The sequence below is a fragment of the Trichomycterus rosablanca genome, chromosome 18 (assembly GCF_030014385.1).
Source record: "Trichomycterus rosablanca isolate fTriRos1 chromosome 18, fTriRos1.hap1, whole genome shotgun sequence".
In the NCBI taxonomy this organism is placed as follows: domain Eukaryota; kingdom Metazoa; phylum Chordata; class Actinopteri; order Siluriformes; family Trichomycteridae; genus Trichomycterus; species Trichomycterus rosablanca.
In genome coordinates, this window is record NC_086005.1 from 7,649,158 (window position 1) to 7,673,898 (window position 24,741).

At 37.6% G+C, this 24,741-nt stretch overlaps 1 protein-coding gene and 1 long non-coding RNA gene across 9 annotated transcripts; both read left to right on the forward strand.

Moving 5' to 3' along the window:
* The first annotated feature begins 571 nt into the window (after positions 1-571).
* Positions 572-1,460, forward strand: LOC134332764 (uncharacterized). Its single transcript, XR_010015304.1, has 2 exons — positions 572-750; positions 1,335-1,460. It is a non-coding gene; the product is annotated as an uncharacterized LOC134332764 (long non-coding RNA).
* Positions 1,461-4,416: 2,956 nt separating this feature from the next.
* sec31a (SEC31 homolog A, COPII coat complex component) lies at positions 4,417-24,306 on the forward strand. 8 transcript variants are annotated; one of them, XM_063014645.1, is made up of 29 exons: positions 4,417-4,586; positions 7,273-7,352; positions 7,678-7,801; positions 8,647-8,845; positions 8,947-9,042; positions 9,311-9,451; positions 9,664-9,806; positions 10,097-10,196; positions 10,415-10,573; positions 10,717-10,869; positions 10,980-11,210; positions 11,661-11,735; positions 11,856-11,906; positions 12,464-13,084; positions 13,985-14,090; positions 14,196-14,374; positions 14,578-14,704; positions 15,598-15,743; positions 15,921-16,094; positions 16,174-16,353; positions 16,957-17,052; positions 18,504-18,597; positions 19,495-19,890; positions 20,435-20,470; positions 21,151-21,209; positions 21,814-22,059; positions 22,301-22,420; positions 22,504-22,575; positions 23,062-24,306. In XM_063014645.1, exons 2-29 carry the CDS (start codon positions 7,274-7,276, stop codon positions 23,239-23,241), a joined length of 4,383 nt encoding a protein of 1,460 aa, XP_062870715.1. In that variant the 5' UTR covers positions 4,417-4,586; position 7,273; the 3' UTR covers positions 23,242-24,306. The 8 variants fall into 8 exon arrangements, with proteins under 8 accessions (XP_062870715.1, XP_062870717.1, XP_062870721.1 ...); XM_063014647.1 differs by having other exon boundaries at positions 19,495-19,845; XM_063014651.1 differs by having other exon boundaries at positions 12,902-13,084.
* Positions 24,307-24,741: the final 435 nt, after the last annotated feature.

Here is a 24,741-nt window from a genome sequence, read left to right on the forward strand (position 1 = left end):
CGCATCTCCACAGCCAGCGGAACCGGAACTGAGCACGTTTTAATATAAGGGTTTCAAAACATTACCTACTACTTATAACAAAATACAACAAAATATACCACAAAATATACTACTACTATTACTATTACTACTACAAATAACAATAATAACCAATGTTCTTTCTGTCCCAATTTGTTATTGTCTAGCTTTCGCATTCATACAGAACCACAGAAAAGACCACAGTCTTAACAAATCTGATCTTTATTTGGAGAAATACATTTTTAGATCTGAAGTTCCCTTTATAGTTCCTTTATTCTTGTTCTGCCAAGTGCCAGTCTGTGCTGGATATTTTGCTATTAACAAATGATCCAAATAGGCAAAAGCTGGTCCACAAATTCTATATATAGTCTTTCCTTTTTCATGAATTTTGTCTTCTTCATTTTTTTACTTTGCTCTTTAACCAGTAATATTTAATGTATTTTAAATGTAAAACTCTGGAAAGTCACCTACTCCAGGAATGTGTCAGTCCTTCAGTTAGACTTTTATTCTAGAAATGTACACTGCCTGTTGCTGTAGCTTGTTACCGACAGGGTTGCCAGAACAGTATATGTTGCATTTAAACGTTAACACAAATTTCAGCTTGCAGTCCGTCTCATTTTAAAGCAGAAAAAAGGCTTCGTTAATAGTCTATCTGGCAACCCTGAGCACCATAAAACTGCGTGGACATGCAACATGCGTGTCTAACGCGGAGGATATGTGTTTAACTATAAGGTGAACGTCTGTAAAATTATTTTCTAATTATAATCGGTTTTAATGTTGTATTAATTGTTTAGTATTTTTCGCAGTGTATAAATGTTGTAAATTAAATGTACATTGTATAATTAAGTCGTTTGCGTAGTGCTTAAGTTTGCATGCCTTTAGCTTGCCAGTCAATGTTGACAATTATGATTATATATAATATGAAATTATATTAAGTTAAGTTGTATTTCTATTTTTATCCTCTTAGTTGGAGCATGTAATTGGATAGTTATTTTATTATATAAATATGTGAAATTGTGCTAGTGAACGGTGTTGCCCACGTGGTAGAGACACGTGCATTACACGTGGTGGGGTTGCTAATGCTAATGTTTCATTTAAAAGTAACAAAAAAACCAAATCTAGCTTTGCTGTTGGAAAACCGACTGACCCAATGATTAAACTCACTACCCATCTGATCCTGATTAAGGGAAGGATTATTTTCTCTATTATGAGGGTTCAGTCAGTGAAGTAAAATGGTGACTGGTTACTGAAGAGTAGTTTTTTTTTTTTATAAATGTAATTTATTTTTGTTTGTTTTCTCCCCCTGTGTCGTCTAGGAAGATTCTACTAAAGATAATCACGTCAGAAGATCAGATGAACAGGCTTCGAATAGCAAGAAGTTTCATGCAGTTATTGATTGTTTTTACATAAATATAGATTCCAAATAAAGGACCTTGACCTTGTTTTTTTTTTTCTTGTATTCTATATTGTTATTACATATTTTATTGCAAAATTGTGCATAATAGCCTGTAGATCATAGAGAAGTAGATAGAACAAAAATGATTGAAGTGTAAACATGCATGTGCAAGCAAAACTGCAGTGCAAGCAGATACTCCAGCAGATCTGACTGACAGCATGACTATATCAGAAAAGCCTAAAAGTAACATGAGGGTGCACTGAAATGATGGTCCATCTGAAGAAAGAATTTCATTGTGCTGTACATCTGTATATATATATATATATATATATATATATATATGTATATATATATATATATATATATATATATATATATATATATATATATATACATATACATATACATATACAGTGTATCTGCAGATATTTAAGTATATCTTTTCATGGGACAACACTGACAAAATGACACTTTGACACAATGAAAAGTAGTCTGTGTGCAGCTTATATGACAGTGTAAATTTATTCTTCCCTCAAAATAACTCAATATACAGCCATTAATGTCTAAACCACCGGCAACAAAAGTGAGTACACCCCTAAGAGACTACACCCCTAAATGTCCAAATTGAGCACTGCTTGTCATTTTCCCTCCAAAATGTCATGTGATTTGTTAGTGTTACTAGGTCTCAGGTGTGCATAGGGAGCAGGTGTGTTCAATTTAGTAGTACAGCTCTCACACTCTCTCATACTGGTCACTGAAAGTTCCAACATGGCACCTCATGGCAAAGAACTCTCTGAGGATCTTAAAAGATGAATTGTTGCGCTACATGAAGATGGCCAAGGCTACAAGAAGATTGCCAACACCCTGAAACTGAGCTGCAGCACAGTGGCCAAGATCATCCAGCGTTTTAAACGAGCAGGGTCCACTCGGAACAGACCTCGCGTTGGTCGTCCAAAGAAGCTGAGTGCACGTGCTCAGCGTCACATCCAACTGCTGTCTTTGAAAGATAGGTGCAGGAGTGCTGTCAGCATTGCTGCAGAGATTGAAAAGGTGGGGGGTCAGCCTGTCAGTGCTCAGACCATACGCCGCACACTACATCAAATTGGTCTGCATGGCTGTCACCCCAGAAGGAAGCCTCTTCTGAAGTCTCTACACAAGAAAGCCCGCAAACAGTTTGCTGAAGACATAACAACAAAGGACATGGATTACTGGAACCATGTCCTATGGTCTGATGAGACCAAGATTAATTTGTTTGGTTCAGATGGTCTCAAGCATGTGTGGCGGAAATCAGGTGAGGAGTACAAAGATAAGTGTGTCATGCCTACAGTCAAGCATGGTGGTGGGAATGCCATGGTCTGGGGCTGCATGGGTGCAGCAGGTGTTGGGGAGTTACATTTCATTGAGGGACACATGAACTCCAATATGTACTGTGAAATACTGAAGCAGAGCATGATCCCCTCCCTCCGGAAACTGGGTCGCAGGGCAGTGTTCCAGCATGATAATGACCCCAAACACACCTCTAAGACGACCACTGCTTTATTGAAGAGGCTGAGGGTAAAGGTGATGGACTGGCCAAGCATGTCTCCAGACCTAAACCCAATAGAACATCTTTGGGGCATCCTCAAGCGGAAGGTGGAGGAGCGCAAAGTCTCGAATATCCGCCAGCTCCGTGATGTCGTCATGGAGGAGTGGAAAAGCATTCCAGTGGCAACCTGTGAAGCTCTGGTAAACTCCATGCCCAGGAGAGTTAAGGCAGTTCTGGGAAATAATGGTGGCCACACAAAATATTGACACTTCAGGAACTTTCACTTAGGGGTGTACTCACTTTTGTTGCTGGTGGTTTAGACATTAATGGCTGTATATTGAGTTATTTTGAGGGAAGAATAAATTTACACTGTTATATAAGCTGCACACAGACTACTTTTCATTGTGTCAAAGTGTCATTTTGTCAGTGTTGTCCCATGAAAAGATATACTTAAATATCTGCAGAAATGTGAGGGGTGTACTCACTTTTGTGATACACTGTATATATATATATATATATATATATATATATATATATATATATATATATATGTAATATAAGAAATGTAATGAAAATAAATTCTTTACTTGCATAATCTAATCTTTAGAAGCTGGGGTCTGAGTGCAGGGCAGCCATTGTATGCCCCCCTGGAGCCAAGAGGGTTTGGGTCCTTGCACAAGGGTGGTTACATGGCAGAGCTGTGGGTTACCAACCTTCTAGTTGATAACCCACAGGTCTAAAAGTGGAGAGCATATACATATCTACTTATCCTTATTCACATTGAAATGTTAAAATGGCATCATAGTTTAATGGTGTTTAACCAGTAAACTTTTCTGAGCTTCAGTGATTTTTATAGCTTTTTTAACACCCACTTTATGACACTGATGAGACAAAGGAGCACATTCAGTGCAAGACACATTCTACCAAAATGCACCACAGAGCGCCACAGGACGTCCTTTCTACCTGTGGCCATCAAACTCTATAATACCTCCCTTAATGTGTGACACTATGGTTCATCTGTGCAAAATTCGTTATTCATATGTGCAATAATAATAATGTAAGTATTTTAATTATGTGAAATAACTTTTTACCTTCTATTTGCACATTTTTCTTTTTCCTTGTTTTAAATTATTGGAGTGTTTATTCTTCTACATAAATGGGTGCTACTGTAAGAACTGCAATGTCCCTCTGGGATCAATAAAGTATTTCTGATTCTGATTTTTGGAGAGGGGAGTCTGTAGCATTGTACTATACACAGCCACTACTTTATGTCCTGTCTTATTTCTATATATTATAATTTGTTTACTTCAGTTGAAGTGAATATAATAAAATTAGGCGAATAGTTTGGGTGATTCGTGAATAAAACAAAAGTTAGTCGATGTTTGGTACTAAGCAGTTTGAGACGCAGCCATGTTCGCCGGAAGTGTTTTGCATGTGGGGGCGGGACTTCTTGTGCCACGTTGATGGAGTCAGCGGAGACGTGGAACTAATTCTGTTGTGTGTGTGTAACCGGTGCAATCGCAAACTCTCATTATTCACCTAATATCACCAAAAATACTGCGTTTAACCTACCGAATACAGTTTAACACCAGTGAAGCAGAGTGTGGATGAGTTTGTGTATGGTTGTGCGGAGCGCTGAGAGGGAAGGTAAGATAGTACAGTGCAGTTAGCATTAATGCTACAATGTAGCTAATCTGTATTCTTCACCGACTTCTGCACTTGTTATTATTAACTGTAACTCGTTTATTCTGACTTAGTTTGGTAAAGTAGTCTTCTGTTGGTTTAAATTAGAGTCACAGTGTATGAGACACGGATGCATATTTGTGTGATAACTGGTGCAGTAGTTAAACCCATCACTAACTGGCTTAGTTGCGTTCATTCTCGTCAACCATGTTGGTTTTGTTTTGTAGTGAATTTAAGTAATTATGTTCTGTTTTTATGTGCTGTTAGGATTTGCTGTGTTACCAATAACTTGGGTTTTGAATCATGAACCTTAAACAGTCCACGTCACTTGTTTCGTGCCTGCCAGGTTATCTGGTATCTGAATAGTTGCCAGATTGTTTAATATTAGTTTGACAAATTATAATTATCTGTTCTATTTTGTTTTGTAAAAATATTAAGTATTCAAGCACTGTTTACTATTTTTCTCATTTACCTGAATATGCTACCTTCAAGCACTGTTATATTTTGGGTTAATTCGTAATTAGTAATCAGTGTGTTTACACCTAACGCAACACTAAGGTTGATTCATTTGCAATTGTGGTAAATGTGCGGTTTCTCCTGTATCTTTTAAAATGTTATAAATAAGATTTTTTTTCCACGCAGGGGACCTTTTAAGTTTGGCTTCCATATGATCAAGATACGATGTTTATAGTCTCTGCAGTTGCACTAGTTAGTGCTGTAAAGTGTTTGTTTTTGTCTGAATGAAACTAAATTCATAAATACATATGACCTGTACCTGGCACTTTAATTACTAATGCATAAATCACAACAAACATCATCGTGTGGTACCTTCAGACTAGGATTAATAAATAAGTGAAAGACGTATTATGTGTTGTTAGACCAATTAAATTGCTTCTTTACAGCAAAATGGGTAAAACTAGAACATCAAGGCAACTTATGTTTACGTGCAACTTTTAGTAAAACTCGTATGTACAGTAAATTGTACAGCGGGTGAAGGCAGCATGTAATTTACCTCGTCTTCATAATCATAAAGTTCGTTTGGTTTGTTGCTAAGTGGGATTAGCAGGTGACGTATTTGCGCTTTGGTGTTATTACCGTTTTATCAGTTTCAGTAAATTAGCACAGAAATGGTTTAAATAAGTATATTGGCACGCGTGGGGCAGAAGACACCAATGAAATTAACGTGTTTTTTTGTTGTTGTAATTTTGTATTCCAGTCAGCATAGTAGCTAGCATAAATGCACCAAACTGTTCATGGTTAGTACCGTTAGCTGAAAAGCAGAAGTGTGATTATGTAGCAGAATAAACACATTTACAGGAAACAAACTTAAATATGTAATTCTTCTGCTAATTTTATAATAGATTATATTTATAATAAATTGAGCCTGTTGGTAAGTATAAAATGTAAAATCTGCCATAGTTTTTATATATATATTACATACACATCTTATGGGTTATTCCAATAAGTTAAATGTAGCAAATGAACAGTAATTGTTCACTAATGTGCCAAACTTTGGTTCTTGTTGAGGATATTTTAACTTAGAAAATAAACCAGTCATGGACTTTGACCAGTAGTGTCCAAACTTTTCCATAAAACTGGACATTTGCCCAAAATGAGATATAAAACTTTAATTCAATGATTAAGTATCTAGTATCAGCTAGGGAAAGTAACACAGTTTTGTAGATAAGCATATTTTTTACTTACAAATCTACAGTAATAAACTATCTAATCTGTGTATCCTAAAGCCTTCTGGTGCAGGTCCACCTTTGAGCGTTTTGAATCGGGCTAAGAATTAAATAAGTAGTAATTTTAGTAATTTTACACAACCATTAAGACTCCCCCCAATTCGTTACTGTATTTTTGTTAGTTTTTTTTATAAATGAATTACAACATTACACTGCATTATAAATCCTCCTGGCAAGTAGGAATAATAAAACCTAACCTAGTTTGATACAAGTGTAATACTCTAGCAGACGGCTTATATACTGTCTAGATATGTCATTTGTTTATGCAAAGTATTTTTGTCACAAGTTTTAAGCCTATTGTTTTGTCTAGTTTAGGATTATGCAAAATTAGACAGGACAGCAAAACAGTTTGAGAAAACAAGGCCAAATTTATTTAGCCGAAAGGACATGCAGAGGACACATTTAGTCTAGTTAGGATATTAGAGCATGCAGTGCTTGTTTCCAATAAAACTGCAGACTTCTTAAATTATATGGACTTGTATATCTTACTTTCATCTGTACATCTTACCAAGACCTGTTATAAGACACTGTAGGCCCAGATGGGCTCAGTATATCATGCGAAATATTATGCCTAAATTTTAATGTAAAACTGAAGAGGTTTTTTTTAAACATTGAAATCCAACTTTGCTTCTACAGCTTTTAGTTTTAAACAGTCTTAAAAGCCTTATGCATATGGTTAGTTTTTTTTGCTTACAATCTCTTTTTGACCTGTTGCCTGGTTTGACCTCAAATTAAATGTAATAGTTTCAGAGTTATTCTATATATTTGTGTTTTCTTTACGTTTGTGTGATATTAAAACCTGCTATTGGTTATCTTGATATGACAAACTATGGCTTTCTTTACAAAAATTGGTTTAGACAGCCTGTGTTGTTTGGATAACTTACGTAGTGGGCTGTCTGTCGCAGGATGAAGCTAAAAGAGATAAACCGTACCGCCATCCAGGCATGGAGCCCAGGACAGCACCACCCGATTTACTTGGCTGCAGGTGATTCATGCAAACTTGCTTTTACTTTGCGCACACACTTATTATCAGCCTCTAAATGTGTATTGTTTTTTGCTTTTGTAATAGTACAGTTTAAATGAATGGTTTTGTACAGTTACTGTACCCACTTTGCTATGTGCTGATTGCTAGAAGTGCTTATAATTCAAGTATACTGCTATCACACATGGCCCATCCTTATTACTGCCAATGTAAAAGTAGCGTAAGGTGTCTTTATTGTATTCATAACTCTGATTTGCTCTTGTAAAGTAATTTGCTTTTTTCTAGTTTATGTTTGTTTACCAACAAATGTTCGCCATTTGTTCTTCAGGTACCTCCGCTCAGCAGCTAGATGCCACGTTTAGCACCACTGCCTCCCTGGAGATCTTTGAACTGGACCTGGCTGAGCCCACATTGGCCATGAAGTCATGTGGTGCTTTCTCCTCTCCTCACAGGTTTTTGTTCTTCACTGTATGCTAATAAGTCATTGTTCAGTTATTGCTGTTGGTTGCTGTCCCTGCACTATGACCTGACCCCAGCTTCCAAACAAGCTGGGAACTAATGCTTTCAGCAAAAGAAACGCAGCATTTCTTAGTTTTATACGTGTGTAACCTCTTTGCTTGTGTGTTTTGTATGGCCACTAAACCTGCAGTGTCCTCTGGGTGCACTTGACTGTAATTTCAGAAGTTACCCTCTCTAATTTAATCTTGGCACTGAATGTAAAGCATATGGACAGGTGGCAGGTGCCTTTAACAAGTATCAAATGCTCACTAACTTAACACTGTTGTGACTGGCTTTGCAGTTTCAATTAATTGAAGCAGTGATGTATATGTCCTATTATTTTAAAACTGATCATAGTGGACAGTTAACCAACAAGTTCATAGCAAGCCAAAATAATATGAAGCATCACTGAATTTTATTTCAACAAAGCTTTCATCTTTCATACATAAAAGGTTTAACATGGTGAGCATGGCTTTAATGTAAAGCAAATACGTAACCATTAACACCGCGACCAGAACCAGTTCAGCATTCTGAATGTACATTTTAAGCAATAGATGTCTTTAGCTAACAAGTCTATTAAAAAAAGGAGCTCACTAAACATGCTAATGAAATAAGTGAGATGCAACAGGTATCTTTAAGCTGTGATGGATTGAGTTTTACTTTTAAAATGGTATGAACTACAGAAAACTATTTGTTTATTGTGATACAATCCTTCAGTGAAGGGTCAGTGGTACAGATCTGCCCTGTTCAGGTTAGAGACCTTAGTTTTGCAATAAGGTTCTTTTTCTTTTTTCTCCAGATACCACAAACTGGTTTGGAGTCCTCATGGCATTAATGAGCAAGGACCAACATCTGGAGTTCTAATTGCTGGAGGAGAGACTGGAAACATCATCGTTTATGACCCATCCAAGATTATTGCTGGTGACAGTGATGTGGTTATCACTGAGAGTGATAAACACACAGGGCCTGTTCGAGCGCTTGACATCAATTCCTTTCAGGTAATATTTGGTAGTTTCATACTTTACATTGATTAATACTGTAACGATTTTTAACTCATGTTCTATTCTCATGCTGTGTTTTTGTTTCTTTTCTTCTAAAGACCAACCTTGTTGCCTCTGGAGGTAATGAGTCAGAGATTTACATCTGGGATTTAAACAGCTTCAGCACCCCAATGACTCCAGGACCTAAATCACAGGTGTGCACACTGCATTCATTTTTTACAGTCGTTTTATTGATTTCAACTTTTCCCCCTGCCAAAAAACAAATGACATAAAACAAAACGTGGAAAAAATAAATACAAATAAGAAATTAAAAGTGTATTTTAAGCAAAACGTCCTTAAATTAATGTAGATTTATCTTTATTATAACTCATTGTTAGTGCATAAGATCTTGCATGACTTGTCTCTCGACCACAACCCCGTTCCTAAACGAAAATTGATTTCTTTGTTGTTCACTCCTGTTAGTCTCTAGAGGACATTAGCTGTGTGGCATGGAACTGCCAGGTTCAGCACATCCTGGCCTCTGCCAGCCCCAGTGGCAGAGCTTCCATCTGGGACCTGAGAAAGAATGACCTCATCATTAAAGTCAGCGATCACAGCAATAGGGTTTGTCACCAGTCTATTCTGTTTTTGTTATAGTGATGCACAGAATGATGCACAGAATTTTTGTTTAAGAAATCTTTTAATAGGTGAGCTGAAGTGAGCACAGACTGTTTCAACTTTGGTTGCTGATGTTGTGTAATCAAATGTGTAATCAAATGTAATCTATTCATGGTACAATTGCTGCAATTTGTAAATAAAATGTCCACATTGTTCAGATGCATTGCTCTGGTCTGGCATGGAACCCAGATGTTGCCACTCAGCTCATATTAGCCTCCGAAGATGATCGAATGCCTGTCATCCAAATGTGGGATCTGCGCTTTGCTACCTCACCACTTAAAGTTCTAGAAAACCATACCAGGTAATTCGGCATGTATTTTTTCCCCAACAGTTTAGTTAACCACCATAATAATAGTCACAGTTGAAATATCTTGTAATATATTTTAAGCTGTAATTGAATAAAAATGTGACAAAGTTACAATTATCAGTATGACTCCAGGTTAAACCCATCATCAGTGTAATGACCTGAGCTTGTTTGTCATTCAGAACACACACTTTGTCATACTAGCATTGTCATACTTCACATGATATTTGGGAAAATGCTTGTCAAACACACATCTGATATGGATTTTTACATATGTGTTTTGTCAGAGGTGTTTTGGCCATTGCTTGGAGTCTGGCTGATCCTGAGTTGTTGCTAAGTTGTGGGAAAGATAATCGTATTCTTTGCTGGAACCCTAACACTGCTGAGGTAAGAAATAATAAAACATCTAAAATAAGCCTCAACCAGACCAAAAAGCAAGCTTGTTAATAGCAAGTCAAGATACTTATCAATGATTGTTGTGTAGTCTCTTATTCTGTAACATTTATGATATAATAGTGTAGACCTCTGTTTACTATACTTAAACTTATTTGTTATAATAAATTACTTTAAATTTGTCCCTCATATTTTGGCATCATTTTTTCCAGGTCCTTTATGAGCTGCCTAGCTCTCAGTGGTGTTTTGACATACAGTGGTGCCCCAGAAACCCAGCTGTTCTGTCTGCTGCATCCTTTGATGGGCGTATCAGCATGTACTCCATCATGGGTGGCAGTAATGATGCTGTTAACAGTGCCCAAGCTGATCAGGTACCAGTACAGCTGCTTGTAGATATTTGTAAATAAATGTATAAATATATAAATTTGTAAAAGTCACTCTGCATGTTTTGGCTATTGTTTTCATATTTACACTATTTTCATGCAAGCTCACTTGATGTGTTTGGACTTGGCAGATAAGCTCCGCATTTGCCAACATGGATCCCTTCGGCACTGGCCAAACGTTGCCTCCTCTGCAGCTGCCTCAAAATGCCACCACTAATGCCACCATCACCCCACTGAAGAAGCCACCCAAATGGATCCGGAGACCAGTAGGGGCTTCTTTTGCTGTGAGTTGCATCAGAGTCTCACAGACTTTTCCAAATTGTATTTTGTTAATGCTAACCTGTATAAATGTACAGTCTTTATCTCGAGTATCCCTACAATTATTGTTTCACAGTTCGGTGGAAAACTCGTCTCTTTGGAAAACATCAAACCATCACCACAGCAACCCCAGCAGCCCATGGCTCATGTCGTTCATATCAGTCAGGTTGTCACCGAAATTGATTTCTTGCACCGCTCAAACCAACTTCAGACCACTCTCACTTCTGGAAACTTTGTGGAATTTTGTGAATCAAAGATTGCAGCTGCTCCAAATAAATTTGAGAAGACTATTTGGGCTTTTTTAAAGGTAAAACACATTATGAAATTCTCACTATGAAATTGTAAGTGTTTAAAAAATCACTGTTTATACTTTTTGTAATGTAGGTATTATGGGTCACTTTGGAACTGAATATTAAGCTTGCCTCCAGAGATTTCAGTTTTTGGTTTTCAATTCATTAAAAAAAAAAATTTTCACATTACATTTGGTGTGCAAAAACCTAAGGGGTCTGAATATTTTCTAAATTCTCTTGATAGTTAGAAAAAAAGGCATTGTGCATTATATTTGATTAAAATGCTACAAATTAATTTGGAATTCAACTGTTAATTAAAGAAATCAACATATCAATTGATTATTAAAATAACTGTTAGTTTAGTTTTAGCCCTGCAGTTATACAATAGATGACGTTTTTTATCCAGAACACCCACTATATCAGACTAATCTTAATGAGTGGTATCTTGAACTTTACTTTCTTTTCAGGTACATTTTGAAAATGATGCCCGGGGAAAATACTTGGAACTTCTGGGCTACCAGAAGGAGGAACTAGCTGCTAAGGTAGGTAGTCATGATGCATTCTCTCTATTATTTCCTTTATAGATTTATTCTGTTTTTAACTGTGTATCCTAAACATACTTCTATAGCTGGAGAATTTGTATTATGTGTTGTGTTCCTCAGATTACATCAGCGCTAGAAGCAAAGGACCCAAAGTCTCATGAGGACAATGAGGTAGGTGCTTTAGTGTGTTTTATTTCCACTAATCCTAATCCATTAATGGGGCGCATTACACATTTAATTGGGTAAATATTGGAATTAAATCAAGACAGGTGGTTTAAATGGAAAGTCTTTTCATGGAGAGGACTTGTGGTTAATTTCAGTTTCTAAGGTGGGTGTCACTACAAGTTAAAGTGTAGTGGTTACTTTTAGGATTTCTCTTCTTACCAAGCTGAGAGAAAAAACTATTATGATAATAATACAACGGAAACCAACCATGCATGCAACAGAATGACTATGAAATCTACCATAATTTCAAATGGATTTTGAGTTTTTGGCATGCATCCTTTTCATCATCCCTTCTTCATTTCTCCTGTTGGTTTGTATAATTTGCAGGAAATAATGCTCTGTGATTGCTTTAGTCTTTCGGCACTGCTAATTGTTGAACAATCCAAATTGTTTGTGCCACACTCATCCATTACTTGCATGCTTTTATCTCATGGAAGTTTTTAAAAACCTGTTTGCTGAACCCCTTGTGACTGTTCCATCCTTACCCTGGTGTGACTCTGTAGCCTTCCTCCTTCCCTGTGTTCGACCATGCATCTGAGCTCACATGTGACCTTACTTCAGAACCAGAACCTTCACAGTCTGACCTTATGCCTGCTTTTGAGACTGCACACCCTGTTAAGTCTGTAGTTCATCCAGATCATGAGACTTTAACTCCGTCTTCCCTGGCAATGGCTCCGCATGCCCCTGAGACAGGTTTACCTAAAACATGTTTAACGGATCCTCAAGCTTTAGATCCAACTTGTGATCCTAAACCAATGGTAGTTTCGTCAGCGGTCCAAGACCTTTCTGCATCTGCTTTAGCACCTCTCATTCTTCAAAAGTCTTCATCTATTGATCTCGCGCTTCAGGCTGACCTTCAGTCAGCAGCTCCAAGTCCAAGTTTCTTACCACCACTTGACCCCCAGTCTGTTCCCCTGTTTGCACCACCCATTATTGCACAGCAACCTGTGGCAGAAACTGGATCGACTGAGTTAGACAATGTACCAGAGGAGGAGCTTGCACCCCCAGTTAATGGTAAGCAAGAGGCTGAACCGGAGCTGAACGCTGTACCGCTAAATGACGAGGGATCTGACGATTTGGCCCTCACTGCCGATACACCTAAAGAGGAGCCAGCTTTGGAGGAGGTACCCTCACCGTGCCTGTTGTTGTCATGTTTCCTGCCACAGCATCCCTGTGTGATGCTACCATAGTCTTTTTTGCTAACATTCACTTACTGTATTCTATTGAACGTAAGCTTAAGATGTTCTCTGAAACATCATTTGGAGTCTCACACAGGAATGCTGACAACATGGTGGAAATATAGTGTCTGATAATTAGCAACACGCACTACATATTACGTAGAGATTTTGTGTATACGTATGGCATATTTAGGTTGGAGCTAATGAGCTCATTTTTAAACATGGCTCATGGGTCTGACATGTCCCTTAAGTCCACCTTTAACTAATAGATGATTCATTTATGTGTTTGATAAATAAATATGTGTTTGTCAGCTTAGCAGTCAGTTTTTATTACTGTACTGTAAATACTTTAAATTTCATGCACTTATTTTACTTTTTCATGTCCAGAATGCTTGATTAATGACTATATTAATGACTGATTTAAAAATGTTGCTTTACTTGAAGAATACTACAAAGGTCAAGCAAGAAGGACATTTATTTGACAAAATGTGCAGTACCTCTACCTCTTGGTTAAAACATTAAGAAAGCTGTATGTACAGTCAATAATGAACTAATAACTAATGGAGCAGCATGTTCTTCATTTGCATTTATAGACAACCTACTTAGTCTTGTGTTTGTTGCCTTTGACTTTCTTTCCCTCTTATGTACATTATTAACCTGAGGTGTATGTGACCAATTTTTACCATATAATAATTGATTGTCGTGCTGCATGTTGACCTTGTAGAGTAACCTAGAATATAAAGGAATATTTGAATGTAAGAATTGTTAGTCTGAAAGAGCCAGATATACAAAGTTAAAAGGTAGTGCAAAAATGTAAATGTAGTGACACTTCTGACACATCTTCAGGAGGAAGAAAATGGACCTGCAGCTGAAGAGAGCCCAGAGCTTGAAAAGCTTCCTGTCCAAGAGAAACCTGTTGCCAAGCAGATCCCGTCTAAGATGACAAATAAAGGCAAGTGTCAGCCATTATCAACTGTACCACTTATTGTGCACTTCTTGTTTTAAAAAAGTTAATGAGTAAATTCGTTGTGATTTGGGCTTTCATTTGATGTTACAGGTATAGATGGTCTGATCACACAAGCCCTGCTAATTGGGGACTTCCAAGCCGCTGTAAACCTTTGTCTCCACGACAACCGAATGGCTGATGCTATAATCCTAGCCATCGCTGGTGGGCCAGAGCTTCTTGAAAAGACCCAGAAGAAATATTTGACCAAAACCCAAAGCAAAATTGGCAAGGTAATATTATAATGTGAAACATAACATTACCTTTGGGCATTTTTGTGACATAGAGATTATTAAAAATGTATTTATGTATTGTATTTGTGTTTAACAAAAGTATACCAGTCATTTTGTGTTTGCTTAGAGCTTTATTGCGACTGTTTGCCAAATGTTAATAATTTATCTGCCTGAAAATCTGAAGTGTGCATCTCACCCTCTAGATAATCAGTGCTGTGGTGATGAAAGACTGGCTGAATGTTCTTGAGACATGTGATCTCCAGAATTGGAAGGAGGCCCTTGCTGCAGTCATGACCTATGCCAAACCTGAGGAGTTCTTCTCTCTTTGTGGTGTGTATAGAAAAGACAAAACTTTTTAAGATGATAATGTTCAAGCTTTAAATATTTCCTTAATAATAATTATATCTACATAATTAAGTGCTGTCAAGTCCGACTCCTCTTCCTCTGCTTGGGCCTTCAGGCTTTGTAATGGCTTATTCATTGTTTCTCTAATTGTATCCATCCATCTTGTTACTGGCTGTTCTCTTCCTCTTTTACCTTCATCTCTTTCAAGCATAGTTGTCTTTTCCAGTAAACTTGTTCTTATGTTTCCAAAGAAAGAGCTTCAGTTTGGTTATATGCTTTTTGAGAGAAAAGTTCGTTTTGATTTGGTCAAGGACTCATATCCGTACTAATAACTGATTTTTGTCGCCTTGTTGTTCAAAAAATATGCCAGTGTTTGTTTTTCCCCTTTAAAGTCCCCATGTAAGTTTTTAGGGTGTTATGTCTCAGTGTTAATACCACTTTTTGAAATGGTAATAGCCGGTTTTCAGGTAACACAGCTGTCTGTCTCGCTAGTCCATCACTGCTGGGATCTTGAGTTCACAAATTTAAATTCAAGCTGTGTAACTGACCGGCCGTGCGCCTACACAGACACACGATTAGCTGTGTGTCTGTAGGGGATGAGACAATGGTCAACGCAGGGTTCCTCGTTGCTGCTGCAGTCACCCTCTCTGCAGGCCTGTCAAGGCACCTGCACAGGAGGTGGCTGATCTAGGATGGCAGTAATGCAATGTGCAGCACACAAATGAATCTGCACAAGCCTTTATTGCTTCTTTGGTTGTCAAAAAAAACAAAACTTGTTTCTAAACCAAAAGAAATGACCAGATGCATAACTTTTTCATGTAAATATGGGCTAAGAGTGTGAGATGAAACACTGAGTCGTGTGTTTGTGTGGTGTTTAGGCCTGCTGGGCTCCAGACTGGAGGCTTCCGATGATCCAGCTCTGCAGGCAGAAGCTTGTCTTTGTTACATCTGTGCAGGCAGTGTAGAGCAGCTGGTGTCTTGCTGGTCCAAAGCACAGGACTCTGCTTGCCCACTGTTATTGCAGGTAAGGCTCTAATCTAATAAATGCATGTATTAAATTGATTTTTGAGCATGTAATGCATTCTGTGTTAATAACAACCACTCATGGAGTCTTCCTTGTTACTGATCTTTGTAAACATTTATCTATAACCTGTATATCCAGGTGACATAACCAGGGTCAACGTAACTGTCTTTCTCATAGGATCTGGTGGAAAAAGTGGTGGTGTTACGACAGGCCGTGGAGAAGACTCAGGGTGGAGTGGCCCCTGCCTTGGGTGCTTTGCTGGCAGAGAAAATGAGTCAGTATGCCAGCCTGTTGGCTTCTCAGGGCAGCCTACAAACCGCCATCTCCTACCTGCCTACCAACACTGACCAGGCAAGCACAATTAAAATAGTAGATATTTAATGTAAAACAGTGACTGCAGTCATTCTTACCTATTTTTGTATAATTCTAGGTACCAGTGCAGCAGTTGCGAGAGCGTCTGAGCAGAGCACTGGGTCAGCAAGGAGCAGCTCCTGTACAGAACAGAGAGCCAGTGGCACCTGCAGCCATTCCTGCACAGGTCTACACACCAGTCCAACCACTGCCTCCTCAGCCCACTCCTGCTGCTCCCACACAACAGTATTACCAGCAGGTACTAATCTTACACATGGTCTTAAATCAAACACACACAGTAAGTGAGACCAGAAAAACTTCTTACATGAGTCACAACTCATTTTAGATTTGTAATGATGATAGTAACGACGTAAAAGCAGGCCGTAATACATTTAATAACAGTATTTGACAAGGTGTCATGCTGAATTATTGTTTATATGGCAATGCATGCCATTCATCATCATTCTAACTTCTAGTAAATCATTTTTATTCTTTTTAAACACAATTTTTATAATAAATGGTATTTTTCCACATTTATTTTGTTTTGCACAATAATTATAGATACTTACTCACAAGCAAGACTTCAGTACCATTTGTTTGATACATTTTGCAACACACACGTCTTGTTTTGCATGACAGATTTTTAAACATTGCTGTGTGAGTGTATTTGCTTTTTTTACCTAGACTAACAATCAGTGTGAAGATTGTTAGACCCCAATTATTAGATGTGCAGTATCCAAAAAAATCCTTGTGACCTCCCTTTTCAAGCTTTCACATTTATCCTGTACATCCTGTCCATCTTTACCACCCGACAGCAGCTGCAGTGTGTGTGTGTGTGTGTGTTTGTCTCTGTTGTATTTAGGCTAGGGCTGCTTCTACTGTTACTTCCTGGAGTAATCAAACCCCAACAGTTCTGCCCAGTGCCCCTCGCCCGCTAGCCCCAGCCAAAGACCTGCAGGTACAGATGGAGCTGTGCCTGCACCACACACACTCACACACCCTTTGTCTGTACCAGAAAATTAGAAACTGACCTATTAACAATTCATACTGTTTTATTCATGCAAAGCAAAAATTCTGGAAAAAAAGCTGTGGTGTAGAATTGGCTTAAAAAATCCTGACAGTAAATTTCCAAAAATGGAAAAATAAAATTTTACAAAATGTAACAGTTTTTAAATTATCTGCTCAAATTCAAAGATGTTTAAACCTTTTGTCCTTTTCCCCCTTTTATGCTTCGCTTAACCAGCTTTTGCTTGCAGTGCTCACTGGGATCCACTCTGTCTGTCTATCTGTTGGTCATATTTATGTTGCTCTCAACTTGGGTCATGTTTGTTTTTCTTTCTGTATTTTTCATTTTGTGTTTTATGTCCAGTTGCAGCTGCTGATCTTCCACACTTTTGATCTGTTTTTTACCTAGACTCCTGTGTCCGTCTGCATGTTAAATTCACTCTTTGTCTCATCTCATACCGTAAAATATTGAGCAGAATTGTGCATGACTAATACAGAGGTTTTTTTACTTCTTGTAAGTAAGGATGACTGGAAGCATCTACAACTATGGTGAAGCATATCACATTGCATCAATGTGTACTGAAAATATTTCCTTGTTTTCAAAACATTTATAAAATTTGCTGTCTTTGACAAATCTGTACTGTACATTGTAAGTAATGGATAGTTGTAAATTTCTATGTTAAAAAAGTTTTATAGTTTCGCATTCTAGTTCCATGTTGTAATGCAAAGGATCTGACAACAAAGCATATAATGTTACTCATTCATACAACACCTGGCTACAGTTCTACCCTGTTTGATTAACATCTTAAAAAAGGGGAAAAAACTACTTATAATAAATTGGGATGCATCTTGAATTAAAATTAAACATTTTCTTGGGACAAACACAGGAGCAGAAACAGTGGGGCTGCCAAATTTTAGCCATGGTAACTTTGGAGATAGTGGGTGGTGTCTTAAAAGCTTTAATTGCCTTTCTAATTAAATCTGGCCAACTTTCTCATTTAAAAACTTGACACCTACAAATATCTGCCTGGAAACCAGACTTGTTAAACACACACCTAGCAACCCGGTGTTTTAAAACATTTGTACTTAATTGGGCCATCAAATGTTTGGTAAGTGTTTCTTTTAACATATTAAAACTATGGAACCAAGTTGATTGACTAAAATGTTTTTATTTCTATTGATGATCATTTTAGACAGAGTAAGAGAGAATTCAAATGAAATATTAATTATAGAAGAATTCAAAAAATTATTTAAGGCTTTTCAGAATAATAATATGACTTGATTGTAGGCAAGCTTGTGCCAGCTAAAACATCAGCCGTATTTTGGAATAACGGGCATACAGACTGATTCTAAATAATAATAATCTTTTACCATCTTTCTTGTTTCTTCTTTCTTTTCTTACAGATTGAACCAAAGCCACCAGGCTTCCCAATGCAACCTCCAGTGAGTGCTAGTCCTGCTGCCCACAATGCTTTTATGTACTCGCAGCAATATCAGCGTAAGTGTTCAGATAGAATTCAGCTTGTGCCTTTCTCTCACTCACTCACGCACATCAGGTTATTGAGTGTTTAATCTTTTTAACTTAGCAAACATTTTTGTGGTGTTTGTTTTTTTCTAAACACTATATGATATAGACTGTTGCATCCAGCTGCATAACTGATTTTTTTAACCAGATATTAAAATCTTGCAAAAATTTAGTTCAAAAAAGTAGAGTACACCTCATTTGGACAGCTGTATCAATTTCCCACTGCACGGTGGGTAAAACATTAAAAGTATGACTGATATCTTGGCTTAGTTTTCCAAGACTGAACATCCTTATTTATTATCAACATGCACAGTTTATGTATATTATATATGAACCCTATAAGGGGGTTTTGCACTGTGTTTGTTGGTTACAACAAGAGCTTTTGCTACTTGTGCAGATTCATTTAGAATTAGGCAGCACTGCTGTTTGTTCTGTCAATGCCATTTTAAGGAACTAGTATGCATTCAAAAGAAATGATTGTAACTGTCTTGCAAGAATGAAAAAAAAAACCAATTCATTTTAAGGATAAAAAAAGACTGTAGACTGCCGGGGTAAATGCTTGTGGTTAAAATCTTGTCAGGGTACAATTCTAATACAAGATGCATTAAACATCCAGGTCTAAATAGGTTTCCAACATGACGTTAAAATCCAAACAAACAAACTAAATAGGGTTTTCCCATTTCATTTAGCACTTTATTAGTTTCTGCATGAAGATACAACTGTATCTCTTTTGTATTCTTAATACTAATTACATTAGAACTTTGATGTTTGAAATGAGCATCTTTGCATGTTTATAGTTGATAGACTGCTGATGCTGAATGTGTCTAACTGCATTTTGCCTGCTCTCTCTGTTGTCTACATAAACATCAGCCTACCCCCAAGTCCAGCAGTTCACACACGGTGCGGGGGGACCAGCGATCTATCAGCCTCTCCAGTACTCTTCTTCTTCGACTACTCCGCTTCCTCCTCCACCTTCATCTTCTGCTGCTACTTCTTTCTATCCCTCTCAGTTTATGACACCTACCTCATCTCAGCATGCACCTCCTACCTTTCCCAGGCCACCTCCTCCGCTCTCTGCTGCCCAGCAGTCTTCTTCTGCACCTCCTCCATCTCCATCAACCTCTTTCTCTTCTCCTGCTTTCTCTTCTGGAGTCTCCTTTCAGCACGGCGGTCCGGGCTCTCCCACCGCCTATCTCCCGCCTCCACCAACCGGAGCCTCAGGTACTCAGACTGAGCCCGCCTTGATCCCAGCCTCCCAAAAAACAGGTCTGCACCACAGTGCCATTTTTTTTCAAACTCTCCTCAGATTGGGTATATACAACACTAGCAGCTGTGCTGCTGAGTTTACAAGCCACTGCCAGTTTCTAAACATTTAGAGATAACATTGTTTAAAGATATTAACTGGCCCACTTTCTAATATGCATCCCTTATGAGTTTGGGGTTTCTGTAGTGGATCCACAAAGACGTGCTGTTACACTAGGGTATTACAGTTTAGTGAATGAGAAATATCTTAATGTTTTCTGTACGAAGACAGTGGCTACTATAAAGCTACTGTTAGTCATGTTACTGTTAGTTATGCAATCCATAGTGGACCTAAGTGCAGAGTAGGATACAAAAAATGTTTACATTACTTGAAGAAAATGGCCAGTGTCCTTTAGTAAAAAATAAAATCATTTGTATCTGGAAATTTATATGTAATGTTTTAACAATAAAAGTAAATACCATGCAGTTAAATATCAGTCAAATATTTTTTTCACAAATTGGTGTAGTTAACAGCTTTTAAGAAAACACAATTATTGTTTATCTGCAGGAGGATTTGCTCAAGATGCAACTATGTTTTTAGAAGGTGAATTTTTATATTTGCTGGACCCTAATTGTCCTTTGCTCCTAATTATGCTACACAAATGATAATACTTAATCAAATATCTCTTACGTGTCATACCAGAGACGTTTGCCCAATTAATGCAAGCAGTCATTGATAAATTTCTGTATGTAAACGATATTGGCATTGCTTAAAAAAATTATTGCGCTAGATTAATGGCTAAAATAAATGAAGGATCATTTAATTCTGATCATTGCTGTATGTAATGTGACCAATCTGGGTCAGCCATTACCCTGATGAGACTGGATGTTTAATCAGTGGATCAGGCTACAGTGTTTTTATTCCTAAAACACTGAGAAAGCTTTTTGCTTTGCTTCTAAATTTAGCTTGATGTAGAAAACAATGACATCGTCTTATCTCAGCTTTTCATATTATTTTTGAATATACTCAAGTTTTGATAGAATTGTTTTTATTCTATTAAAAAGGCTTATTCAAGCATACTTGTCAAAATCAGTATAACTATGATTTCCAGACAAAACCAGCAATATACAAATCAGTTAAGCCTGCTTCTTCATAATTAGTTTTATATAAGTCATTAGTTTTAGTGAAGTGCACATTGTAATCATTAGACTTGGGAGGTTGGACAGTTTTGCATTGGCTGTAGATATAAATAATAACATTTGATTTCATTTATTCTGCTTCAGGACCTCAGAACGGCTGGAATGATCCTCCTGCTCTTAGCCGAGGGCCTAAAAAGAAGAAGGTGGGTGTGATGAAGCAATATTTTGGCTAATGACAATCAGTTTGTGTTACAAAAAAGCTTAAAGTTCCTTCCATGTTTTATCCAGTCTAATTGCTGTCAGTTTCCTTAATGCAATTCTTTTGCATCCTGTACAACCACCATACTGGTCAAGATGGGGCCAGACCATCATCTGTGTAAAGCCCACCACTAGTACAGGCACTTTGACCAGATGGCAGAGATAACAAGTGCATGGTAATTGAAAACAGTAAACCCCTCCCTGAGCCACAGCCAACTGTGTTTGTTTGGGCAACCGGCCAGGTTAAAAGCATTGCCTGGGATTCAAACACATTAGCTCATGATCTCAGCAGGGGTAGGGAAGCTCATCAGACTGCTGTGCCACACGGGTGCCTCAAGCCTTTTTTATTAGACATATGTTTCTGGGTGCGCCAATCTATTTGGCAGCCATGTTTGCCTTTATGTATGCTCTTTTGTAATGGGTATTAAGTTGAGGATCTGCACAATAATCTCACATAGCTGCAAATATCTAATCTTTAAAATATTTACAAAACAAAACTATGTTTGTGTTTGTTTAAGTTTCTGTTTTTGTTCATTAAAATCTCCCAAGATCCCAGAAAACTACACTCCTCCTGCTCCAATCACAGCACCCATCATGGCTCCACTGGGAGACCCGCAGCCTGTAGCTGCCATGCAACCCACTCCGCAGCAGCAGCTGCCTCCACAGCCAACTGGGGTTCCTGCACCCTTCAACCCACTGCAACAACAGCCCATGGTTCCTACACTCAGAAACCCTGCCATGCCCAATATTCCTATGGAAGGGCCACCAGGGGCTCCCACTGGAGATGTTATACAGGTATTTTAAGTGTATCTCATTATATTAAATAAGACTAGGACTGGTTTACATGTATTTAGAATATTTACTATTCTAAATGTTTTGGATAAAATATGTAAAGTTGCAATCAATTAATAAATTAAACAGAATAGACTAAAAATGCATAAAATGCATTTAGCTTGCTCACAAGTTTCCAGTTTAATCTAATAAAAGTCACAAAACAGTGTTTATTGTAAATCTAATTAAACATTTTTGCTTAAAGCCAATGCAGCCACTGCCTACTGAGAAGATCTCCAAAAAGCCCATCCCTGATGAGCATCTCATTCTGAAGACAACGTTTGAGGGCTTGATCCAGAAATGCTTGGCTGCTGCTACAGACCCAGTTAGTTCTTTAATTAGCATCTGAAAGTATAGTTTAATTTCTCTCTTTGTAGTTTAATTTAACTCTTTCTGTCTTCTTAACAGCAAACCAAGAGAAAGCTGGATGATGCTAACAAGAGACTCGAGTCACTTTATGACAAACTGAGAGAACAAACCGTGAGTATTAATGGAATCAGTTAAAGGGCTGGTCAGATAGAAAGTATCTGCATTATACTTAATCTACCAGCTTTTGTTTCATTTCATCTTTTTATCTTAACGGTGCATGGGTGTGGCCAGTTACAATCAAGTGCTATTGGCCGGCCTGGTTTCTATACAGAATTGATTTAAAATTTTTATGTCATTATTTTCATGTTTTACCTCTGCTATATCCTGGTCTGCTTACCCCTGAATCACTGGTAACAATTCAGTAAACACACCCCAGGACAGGGCGACAAACTGTTATGTGTGGCCCTGGCCATCCCTCTCTTTTTAGACATAGCCAATTATGTCAGTAGTGTGGTGCTGGTATGAGTGTATTTAAAACACTTCATTGTCACTATTGGGTTGGAAGGAAAATATATCCAGTTAAGCGATGCAGGTTAATAGAAAGTGAAACCAGTTAGGAAGAACTTCACAATTTTAAGTGATTTTTTTTTTTTTCAGCTTTCTCCAGCCATTGTGAGCGGCCTCCACAACATGGCACGAAGCATTGAGTCCCGTGCCTACATTGACGGCCTCAACATCCACACACACATCGTCAGCAACAGCAACTTCAGTGAGACCTCTGCCTTTATGCCAGTTCTGAAGGTGGTGCTAACTCAGGCTAATAAACTGGGTGTCTGATGTCCTGCGTGCACAAAATACTCACCAGTATTCCTGCAACTCCAGTACAAGCCATCAGTCAAAAAGGACCAACTTAACTTGTATTGATGTATATCACCAGTCTTAAATCTGGAATAAGCATTCCAGTTCACAGGCTTTCTTTTTTTCAGTTGTTTTTTTGGTCCTGGATGTGTTTATGTAGCCATTTTTTTATATGTATAATCATGGCAGAGCAGAGTGCAATGGGGACGTTCCCCTTTTTTTCTTTTTTTCCCTTTTTTCTTTTTGAATCGGTGCACGTTTTAGAAATGTCAAAATACAAGGCTGGAGTACTGTCGGAGAAGATTTGTCCTGGGATTGTTGTGCTTTAAATATGTACTCAGTTATTTGCATTTTAACCCATAGTTAGTTTTGTCTGAATGAATTTTAGCCCATTGCTGTGTATGCCTGGTCATTTCAGTGATGTTAATTGCAATTTGCTTTACATTTGTCATTGCATTTAATCAATTTAACAGGCTCAATGTAGTCTTGGAAACAAGCAGATGTTTTCAATAAATGTTATTTATTTAAAGCTTTTTAGCTTTGAATTAATTAGTAACTATACAGCATAAGAAAATAATGTTTATAGGTTATGAGGCTTAATTGGCCTATAGTAGTCTCTCATTATGTTAATGGAACAGCCAATTGACAGCTTTGTCTTATTTTGCTTCAGATATATCACAGCTTCTGCAGAAATTATAAACAGAACTGATATACCTGCTATACCTGTGCTTTTATCTACATTTACATCAACAAATGGAATGTTGTTTTAGTGCTTCATTTCATAAAATTCATACTTTCATAAAATTTGATTGTCATTTTAGGGGCACTGGAATTTAAAACACTAAACCCTATTTTTGGCAGGAAATCTGAGTGGGGGAAAAACCTCTGCCAACATTAATTGCCACTCCTGTCCAAACTTTTATTTTGTATTTGAATACTGTACCCTTTAGGCGCAATGAATGGAAAATGTTTATATGGCCATTGTAAAAATATAGGTGATTGTTTTACTTTGATAAGGTGGTCAAATAAAGTCCTCAAAATTTCTCAGAATTGGCATTATTTCTAAATATGACTGTCTTTAATAGCTTGTCAGACTTCAGATAGACTGAGCTGTCCTAAATGTTTTTAAAGGTTTAAGGGGTACAGTGTGTTAAAAAGAAACTGTACACTCATATTTTATAGAAACCATTCTCTATTGCATGAGTTTCTATCTTCAAACATTTGCCAAAGCCTTTGCTGAAACTTGTTATAAAGCTGCATTTTTATTTGGTTTAGGATTAAAAAGCTACATATGTGTCCTATACCCTCTATACTCTGTTGCTCAGGAGCCCTGATGGGCTGTAGTGGGTTATTTAACCAGCAACCTTCTGATTACTAGGCCAGTTTCTTAACCATTAAGCAACCACTGCCTGGCCCTACCTTTGACTAAGATGTATATACCATAATTCCCCATGATTTACCTATTAACGGCAGCCTATG